General features: G+C 26.3%; 1 protein-coding gene across 1 annotated transcript in view; it reads left to right on the top strand.

The window, feature by feature from the left end:
* The first annotated feature begins 400 nt into the window (after positions 1–400).
* The window catches only part of LOC107442263 (homeobox protein orthopedia), a 90,959-nt gene continuing 79,996 nt past the window's right edge, over positions 401–11,363 (top strand). The window contains exon 1 of the mRNA XM_043043188.3: positions 401–703. Coding sequence (XP_042899122.1) covers positions 664–703 — 40 coding nt within the window. The 5' untranslated portion in view covers positions 401–663. The remainder of the gene's footprint in view (positions 704–11,363) is intronic.

Here is an 11,363-nt window from a genome sequence, read left to right as displayed (position 1 = left end):
CTTGATGAAATCGAAATTTTCGCCATCGCTTCCATAGCAAAGGGGAGGGTAAAAATAAAAGAAATAGCGATCAAAACGAAGGCGTCTTCCATTTATCTGAATCGGCTGCGGAGCTCTATATATCTATAGCGATCCAGGAAAGGGATAGCTATATATCTAGCACTATATATCTATAGCTATCCAGAAAAGGATACATTTATATAAGAGAGACGGAAAACTTGGAGGAAAAAGAGGGGTATTGTGAGAAAGTGGGAGGTGGGAGATTTAAAGGGGGCGGGGGAGTAGTCCGGAGCGATCGAAGGAACGAGCGAGCAGTGACAATAGTTGACAAGCGCCCGCGACGCCCTCTGATTGGTCGGAGTGGGGGGTTTTGCGCTCGCCTTGCACGCCTTCTAGAACAAAAGGAGTCAGTATATTGGGGGAATCATTTTAAACGGCTGTGTTCCTCTTTTCCTGCCAGAAAATTTCCCCAAAAGCAGCGTGCGTGCAATTGAAAGAGGAGAGAAAACGGGAAGATTACCGTGGGCTCGCTGCAAGTTTTTAAAAGACCAAACCGAAAAGCGGAGACATTCAGAAATCAACAGAGTGGCCCACCGAAGTCCAGTACCGTTCGCCTACTTCTACGGCGGCGGCAATAGCGGCGGAGAGGACCCCACCGCCAGGATGCTGAATAACCTGCACGGCGGCGGCGCCACTCCCCTAGGTAAGCTTCAACCCCTCTTCTCATTGGCGGCGGGAAACACAATTAATTGAGTTATTTCGTCCTTTCATTAGCCCCTTCTGATTTGATAGGTTTGCTCCTTGATTAAATTTGTGAAACGGGGATTAACTAGTTTTGGGATGGTGGAACCCTATTCTCCTTTTCTCCCTAAATGCAATTTGGACATCTTGATGCTCGCGCACACTCTTCTTCTCCAGATGTTGGCCGGCTCAAGTTGAATAAACAACAAACCCTGGATTCTTCTCCCGTTCGGACACAATCCCGTTTTTATACATCATCTCCACACGAGACCATTTGTTCAACAGTAGCGTACCAACCTTCCAAAGTGTTGACCTTCGTAGGTAAATTAAAGAATTGTATATATATGGGCTAGAATAGATTTTTATGTATTGAACTATAATAGATTCTATACTGAAGAAAAAAGTTCTGGTAAAATTACCGTACTGCAGGGTAATGCTTAAAAAAAAGGTCTAGTAAAAATAAAAGGACTATAATTTTGGTAAAAAAATAAGGTATTTATAAGCAATTCATTCAATTCATTTGGTAATTTTTCTATTGAAATGGCAACGGTTACCCGAGATTTTGGTTTTCAAAATTGTAGTTCTAATTACCACACCTTTAGTAAAAAAATACAAAATTGAAAGGAAAATTTAATCGAATAAATGGTTTTTACACCATGCTATAAGGTATCATGCCAAAATTACCAAATTGTGCTACATTTTATAACACTAAATGTAATGGTTAACTTTACCAAAATCCTTACCAAAGCACTTCGATAAATAATACAGAACTTTTGGGTGTTCCCATAGAACAAGAAACATGGTAAAGTTTACAATATTGTGGTACTTTTGATCCTGCTTTTTTTTTTTTCTCAGTGTAACTAATATCCCTTCCAAGTTTTTTCTTGCTTTTGAAAGTGTTTCGTAAAAGTTATGTCGTAAAAGGTTCTTATCTTCACTATGGGTGAAAAGCTTGAATTTTTCTTACATTATGAGTTATTTCATCATTCACTGTTAATGATTATTTGTTTGCATCTCATAATAGTAACCAGCTCTTTTGAAGCATTGGAATAGGCAATAGAACGATTCTCATCCAATCATATTTACATATTGCACTCTTAAAATTTACAGTAGAATTTTTTAATAAAAAATTTCTGTTTTCATATTTGATAAATAAGTTTTTTATACCATCCACAGAAATTAAATTAACTTTTCATCTATGCCTGTTTGGGACCATTTACTCATGTTCCATAATAAGGGTAAATTATGTTGAAACGAAACGAAAATTTCTTTCCCTGTCCTAAAAGTCATAATGTTTACACATGCATATTCTTAAAGTAATATTTCTGTTTTACCTTAAAGGTTCTGTTTTTATGCTTGATATGAAAGTTTGTTGCAATTCATTAATATTAATTTTCATCAGCACATGTTTTGCACCATATATATTTATCTTTCGTAATGCTGATAAACTTATTAGTTTTCAAATAATAAACTAAAAAGAGGTTAAAAAAGTTTATACATTGGTAAGCAAATGAATTTAACAATGATGAGTTCAAACAACTACCTTATTGATCATGATTTCGTAAATATTACTGTTATTTTTTTCATTTTAAAAAGACAATGTTTTTGTGAGTGGTTAAATACTTATAAAAACATCGTCCATTTCAAGTACTTTTTTTATTATCTTTTTTTGTAGCAATTTGCTTAAATACTCCTTCTAATACCAATCTAGTCTGTTGTCTTTATTCTTACAAAGTAATAATCTTTATGTGGAATTTAAAAATTGTATATGTAAGCAATGAGAGAGAGGCCAAATATTTTAAAATTACTTTATTGAATTCATAATTTTTAAATGTTTTTTTTAATTAAATTACTCAATTTTAGTCAATTAAAAAAATATTGTTGAAATAATTTCATTAATCAATACATTATTTTCCCATCACAACAGTATGTTATATTTCAAAAGTGATGATCTACGATAGGCCATTAAAAATTACATGTTTCATAGTTATCAAAATATAGGAAATTTTATTAGTAAACCCAAAGTTTCATCTTTTATATACTGAATAATTTTTAAAATTGTGAATCTACATTGCTTCAAATAATACTGTTGCTTTCACTGACAAAAATAATGATTTAGTTGATACAATTATCTATCAATTATCATTAAATATCATTCTATATCTATCGTTAAACTTTATTATCATTGCACAAAATGTTTTTCTAAATTGTTGTTTAATTCATTTTTTTTTTGACAATCCAAAGATTCTAACATCTTCGTTGATAAATATTAAGATTTATTAGTTATATTTAGCAGTAGTTTAGAAGAGAATTTGTTTCCTGATGTTTTTTTTTCATGAAAATAATTTTAAAAAAAATAATTAGGAATATGACGCTTTGTTCTTTCATGAAAATAAAAAAAAATAATTAGGAATCTTAAATTCTTCTATAATATAATTAATAAATTTAGAAGCATTTTGATCTAAATCATCTAACTTAATGAAATGTAAATCCTCTTGGTTCCGTTAAATATGCCATCGCATATAATATTGATGGACTTATTAACAGAACATATTAATAAAAACCAATTGGTAAATAAACATGCTTAATTTCATGTATTAAAACATAATAAAAGCTTAGCATGCATGTTTGAAAATATTTATGAATAGGATTTTAAATTTTATAAGAAAAATGTACTTCTATTATAGTGCTTTGTATTAATATAATTAAAATAATTAAAATTAATTGCATTAAATTTATTAAGCTATAATTTTAATGTAAATATATATTCAACGTATAAAACATATCCTGATTAGGAACTATATATTTTAATCTTTTTCTAATTGCAACTGCTTTTTTTAAACACATTATTAAGCTTAATACTTAAAACAAGTCTATAATTAGGGGGGAACTACAATAATGAACTAACAATTTATGGAGATTTATGATGAAATTTTATTTAATTGATAATTTCTGAATGATTTACAAACCATATAAGGAATTATTTGAGTTGATTTCAACGCAATAAAAATAATTTTTTAACGCTTTGAAATGAATTGGCTTGGAATAATCAATTGATTTATTACATTACATTGTTCACTTTTAATTAAATAATAAACAAATATTAAGTGACTTAACTATTATTATAAATGTCAAAGTGTTGAAAATCTTAAATAAATCAATCATCGTCCATTTATTAAAGATAATACATCTTCGTTGAAAATTATAAAGAAATTAGTCATCGTCTATTAATTAAAGATAATGCATTTTTTTAAACTAATTGTTATTTATTTATACATACTCATTTAATTTTATTAGAATTTTTTTTTCTATATTTCGAATTTTTTGAAATTTTAAGCATAATTAATGCCTTACAAAGATTTTTAATCTGTGCAATTTCTCTGTAAACTTTTTCAACTTATTATTATGACGATGAAATATTTTCACAGTGCTTTACTTTATTTAATTTCTCATTAATAGAAAAAATTTCAAAATATATATTTAAAAAAAATTTTTTTACTCCATGAAATGTCTTAATATTCCAATTATTTTCGTCACTTGAATTATATTCAAATATAATTTATTATATAAAAAATATTTTTTTAAAAATTTATAAATGTTTCGATTACAGGAGTAAAAAGATTAAAAAGCTTGAAATAGCAAGCGAAATCACTTTCATAGATGATATTTTCACATCAAACAGTTCCTTAATATTGTTTCCCCATAGATTCTTTATAAATTTGCGTATTTTTACTGTTTAGCTAAATTGTAAATTGTGCTGTCTCTCACCAAAATACTGTCTTAAACTAGTTGAAAAGCTGCATATCATTATAATATTCCGAATGATAAAATTTTTCGATTTGCCACAATTCTTTCATTTCCACAGTACTACATTTTTCATTAAAAAGTACAATGCGTATATGCTTGCAAACGTTTGCAGTGCATTCCTTGGTTCAAACGAAAAATTATCACAAATGGAATTATTATACTATTTTCTTCGTCATCCTACATAATTCATACTGTAGGCTATATTGAACAATATTGCACACACTTAAAAAAAGAAGAAAAAACATTCATTATAGTTAAAATCTATCCTTCTGCCCTAAAAACGAAAAAACTTTAAATAAGGTGAGAAATTTGCACTGTAATGGACAATTGATGTTATAGAGATATTCTTTCCTTAAATATTTTTTTAAAAATGATAATGGAGAAATACTTTCAATTAAAATATTACCCTTTAAGAATTGTATTTAACAATATAAAGATCTAAAAGTGCAGTTAAGTAATTTTTCATGAAATAAAAATCTATTTAAATAACTAAGTTTTTTGAGCATTTATACCAAAATATATCTTTATCTCTTTCATTAAAGCGTTATTATTTCTTTCATTGAGTAGTGATAAGTAATTTTCTTTCAAACTTTTACAGTTCTATAAAATTATTTTACTTGTAATTCAAAGTTAGGAATGATCCAGTTTTTCTACTCAGAATTTGTATCTTCTTAATGTTTAATTTAAGGTAAGCATAATAGATTCACTTCTGTGTGAAATGTGCTACAAAGTTGTATAATTGTACAAATTTTAATATATATATATATATATATATATATATATATATATATATATATATATATATATATATATATATATATATATATATATATATATATATATATATATATATATATATATATATATATATATATATATATATATATATATATATATATATATATATATATATATATATATATATATATATATATATATGAATTAAGTAATAATCAAAATCCTTTATAACCCCGGAAAATTGTTTTAGTTTTCATATTTGTACCAAAAAAAATTTAAAAAGCAGATATCATGAAAAATGAAAATGCAAATCGATCAGATTTTCAGTCAAATACAGTAAAACTTAAGTAAGTTGACCACTTGGTGCAACACTTCTAATGATCAGTTTAAACAGTTAATAAAGTGGGAATTGATTCATTTAACTGTGTCATTCCTCATTATAACATATATTCAAATTATGTAAACCGTAAATCTTCATTTTCTGGTTTTTCTCTCTTTTCAATAAAATTTGGAACTTTCGATGTTAGAAAACTGAAATTTAAAATTTGATTTTATACAAAACTAACTCTTACAAGTAATCATTAAAATCAATCATCTTATTTTAAAAATCTTAAGCAAATAACACCATAAATACTGTGTCATGCCGTAAAGGCTTAATTTTAGGTTATTAAAAATTTTTAAATTTTATGAATTCTCATTTCGTGTAGTTTTTGGTGCTTTTAGTTTAAACTTTAATCAATAAGCTCTAAATGACTTTGGATAAAACTGAATTTCGGGTATTTATTCGTAATATTTATAAACGAAATCATTCAGCAAGGGTGTTGTAGAACCTTTTTAACAACCTAATAATTCTTTAAACTTAATTAGCGTTTGATTTAAAACACTGTAATAAACTTTGGTATATCTCAACATTAAAAATGGTGACAACTACTTTACACCAAACTGATGTAATCAAACGTCATGCATAAGTTCTGGATCTAAGTGTTTAACCACACCGAAAATGATCGTTTACACTCTTTGGTGTAAAGAAGTCGCCCCCATTTCTTTTGTTCACTAACACTAAAATTTATATTTACAGTAAAATATGGCACACATAAGAGTCAGTGTAGTTATTTTTACGATAAAATATTATGCAAGAATCATTAATTTAAGATGGACGTATTCAATTCTTCTTAAAATAAAATTATTTTGTTAATCATACACAATTCACAAAAAGAATATAAATATGAATTCGAACAAGGGTTAACAAAATATTGTATACTACATCCTCTTACAAGAACAAAGTTATCTTTATTATACAACTAAAAATATAAATACATTTTTATGATTATTTACCTATGGGAAATTTTCAGGATCATACGAGAACTTTTCGATTGTCAGCAAAAAATATCCATCGTCTGACTTCTTAAAATTATCTCCAAGATTGGCGGAAATAATTCATGAATGGAGTAAAGGCATTTTAGTTTGGTGTAAAATTTATCACTTATTGGAGTTTAGATTTAACAACACTTTTTAAAATGTGCATGAATGCTCTATTCGGTATTAACTTGAAATAGCACACAATTTTCAACAAAGAATTCAAATGCATATTATACCTCAGTAAGTGCGGAAACTGGACTAGGCTCCAAAAATGATTTTGAATGCCACTATTACATTTTCCAAAACGTAATATAGCCCACTCCGTTGCTGAAATACATTTTGTAAAAATTACTGATTTTTTCTTGGAAAGAATGTGATGAGATGACTCAAATTGACATTATTACTTATCTGGTTATTTTATACTGGAGATGGCGAACCTATGGTCCACGTGTCACTAGGTGGCGCACGTTACAGTATTTCACTGTTACTCAAGAAGTGTACATTAAGTTAACTTCATTAACTCACTCATTCACTCACGTACACTAAAAAACGTCTCGAATATTAGCGGAAATTGTTGGTGGTTTCAGAAGTGATTTTGAATGCCACTATTACATTTTCCAAAACGTAATATAGCCCACTCCGTTGTTGAAATACATTTTGCAAAAATTACTGATTTTTTTTTGGAAAGAATGTGATGAGATGTAGAGAGATAGCTCAAAATGAAGGGCAAATTATGAAAAAATATGCTATAGTAAATTTTCATAATTTTATGAACTGGTATTTCATCAACGAGTTCTATTTGTTTCAACCAGTATTCAACTATAATAGTTCAACTTGTATTTTATCAACAAGTTCTCGACTGTAACATAATCGATCTTGTTTCAGTCTTAAATAAATCTTGCAAGTATAAAGACAACACATTATGTCTCTAATATAAATGACATGGATGTTAAGGTTTAAAAACAACAGTCACTTTAAATGGAATAAATGTGTCGAAGCTTTTGACAGTAATAATGTAGCATGTGTTTAAAATATTAAAAGAATTTTAAAATTAATATACTATTTAGTTGAAACGTTTTAAAAACAACACTATTTATAGGAGAAATAATAAGCGGAATAAATAAAATATTTTGAGTTACATTAATTACATTTAAGTTTTCATACTATAAAAAATTAATTGGCGCACTAATCGAAAATTTCAAAAAAAAAAAAAATTCAAATAAAGTTTAAAAATTTAGAAAAACTTTTTCGAAACTAGTCGGATATTGATTAATTTCAATAAGTTTTAAAATTAGTTTAGTTTGAAATACGAAAAAATAAATAAATAAATACTATGACAAACATTGTACAAACGAAAGAAAAAATAAAATCGCTCAAAATATACTGGTCAGGAGCATGCGCACTTTGCTTCTTTCACGCAAGTCTACGAACAATTTCTTTCTACCCAATTTAAATTGAAAGCTGACCGATGACGCATCAAGAATTACGACTCATAGAGTATGTTAGAACAATATTCATGTGATTCCTGCCGACCATCCTTGAAAAATACAGCTTATCTATAGCAGACATAATTGAACTGTCAAATCTATGATCGACTATTGTATGAATGCAATATTGCATATTGTATGAATAACTGTTGGCAATTATTTGAAAGCGAAGAAGGGTGAGGGAAGATGCGTTTAGTAAGGATCATTTAAATTATTGCACACAAGAAGTGAAATATCGGTTAGAGTTGACTAAGAGACATCCTGATGCAAAATTCAAGCTTGCAACGAGTAGCTGTTGTTCGATTCCTCGTGAAGTAAAAGCTATAGAAGATGATCAGTACCGTAAACATATGGTCATTCTTCTGAGGTTGTCGTTGTCTAGAGGCAGCCGTTGACAGAGGCTTTTATTGTATATTCTTAATGTTAAAAAAATATATAGGTTTTATTTCGTTACTATTTTACAGATTATTAAACGATGAGACATGAGAATTTTAACTATGTGTGATGCAAGTAACGAATTTATCAAAATTAAAGGAAGTTTATCGTTTCTAATTATATATATCTTACGAATAACTCACAAAAAACAAGCGCAAGTTCCCTTAATTAGTCTCTATCAAAGAAAATGATAAGTTGGTTTGAAATTCATTTTCAAGATAATGATAGAGATATTTCATGAAACAATTTTTTTTAAATTAAATCTAAAAGAAATTACTTTTAATAGATAATTTCTCTATTTATTTACCTTCTATTCTATTTATTACGTTAAATTACCTTTCTTTTTTTAATAAAAATAATTATTCCAATTTTCAACCTATACATTTATTATGTTATTTAGTATATCAATATATATATATATATATATATATATATATATATATATATATATATATATATATATATATAGTATATATATATATATATATATATATATATATATATATATATACTATATATATATATATATATATATATATATATATATATATATATATATATATATATATATATATATATATATATATATATATATATATATATATATATATATATATATATATATATATATATATATATATATATATATATATATATATATATATATATATATATATATATATATATATATATATATATATATATATATATATATATATATATATATATATATATATATATATATATATATATATATATATATATATATATATATATATATATATATATATATATATATATATATATATATATATATATATATATATATATATATATATATATATATATGGTATAATATTTTACCGATTTCCCTTATGTTTCTTATGATATAAATACATAAATAAATAATATCTCAAAATAAATGCAAGTTTTGAATATGGCATGATTTAGGCATTAAAATGTTACCAATGAGAAATACCGCCAGTCTTTATTACCATAAATTTGAAAGAAAAAATCATTTCAGAATCAATTTAATCATTTTCAGCTGGTTTTAGATTTAAAAATTCAGATCATATGTTCGATTAAATTTTTAACTTTTACAACTGAAAAAATTGGGCAAAATTATAAAGCAAATCTTTTAAAAACGAATAATTTATATTTAAGAAAGTAGTTAAAATTTTATAGTCATTTAAAAATAGAAATTTTTATTAATAAAAAGAGATTGTTGCCGATTGATTGCTGTATTTTTTAGTTGGAGATTAACAATTTTAAAAATAAATAAATTTGTAACAAATTTCTTATTGATTTTATTCAAAAAAATTTTTTCTATTTCAAATACAGTATTATTGAATACAATGCTTTGGATGCATGTATACGCTGATGTTGTAGTTGAATTCTGCAGTGTCATGTACTGTTTTGGGATTAAAAATGGGCATAGCCATGAACTCCATACCACAACATCTTAAACCTATTTTTTCAGAGAACTGTAGACAGATGAGCAGCTTGAATTGTCGAGTAGCTTAGAATGTTTTAAGATTAGGCTTGAATAATGAATTAAATTAGTCTTATGACTTATCTGAATTCTTTTTAGTCTTTTTTTTATTTTTATATACATATATTTTACAGCTGGATATTGCAACAAGATTATGGCTTACAAAATGGAAAAGTATAAGGAAATAAATTATGAGAAATAAAACATACTGTAATAGGGTATGGTCAGCTATAATGCCGGCGTCATTTTTAATAAATCTTGCTTAATATTGCAAAATAAAATTTATGGGAACCTCCTTAACATCGAGAGCTTTATTTAAAATTTAAAAGAAACTACTTGAAAATTTCTAGAAAAATTTTAAATTTTCGAAATATTCAAATCTTTCATTTTTTATAAAATTTAAAACAATAAGAAAAAATAGCCCATTGAGCAGCTGTAGTGTGACGTACTACAACACGACGTGCTACAACTACAACAACAAGGACAATAACAAAAACTTTTTTTTAATGTTCTCCTCACATGCGCAGTATAAAAGAATTGTTCTTAGATACTTATTAAATCATATATTTGTCATTAATAAAAATTATTCCAAAAACCCTGTTTAGTTTTTTAGAATATTTCTGCAATTACAGTAATAAAACGTGAGGCAAAAAAATTGTTTTAATAAAATAAAAATCCATATTTCTATGAATATTTTAGCTAGGTTTACGAAATTTAGTGCAATTATTGCATATAATAACTAGAGAAAATGATAGTAAATGATAGTATTATTAATTGCAAATGATAGTATTATTAATAAATGAAGTATTATTTAATAACTAGTGGGCTGTGCCCCCTGCTCGCTAACGCTCGCCAACCCCCGAAAATTGCTACGCAATCTTATATGGTTTGCTTCGCAAACCAAGCTCGCTTCGCTCGCTACTAACTTAGGTACATTGCAAATGCACAAAATTCTAAGAATTCAAAACAATCATTCAAATTCATGTAACAACTTTTTTTTTAAAAAAAAAAATTACATCTTTTTAGTAAATAATAAGTCATTAAAATAAATTTGAATTCAAATAAATGACATGTAATTCGTTAAACCTATTAGAAATGTGCTATAGTATAAAATCTTAAGATAAAATTTCTGAAACTGATATCTCTTTTAAAAAGGTTAAAATTTTGGCTATAATTAAGTCTATTAAAAATTTAAATAAGAGAAATTGCAATGGAAAAACCCTGCATAAACAAAACATTGAATTTTGGAAGAAATCTCATTTGGTGAGAATGGTCTCTCTTGTCAAAAAACACAAAATAAACGG

Source organism: Parasteatoda tepidariorum, chromosome 7, assembly GCF_982258835.1.
Source record: "Parasteatoda tepidariorum strain Cologne lab strain chromosome 7, Ptep-v5.0, whole genome shotgun sequence".
NCBI lineage: Eukaryota > Metazoa > Arthropoda > Arachnida > Araneae > Theridiidae > Parasteatoda > Parasteatoda tepidariorum.
Note: the sequence above shows the minus strand (reverse complement) of the source record. Positions and strands in the feature narration are given on the sequence as shown.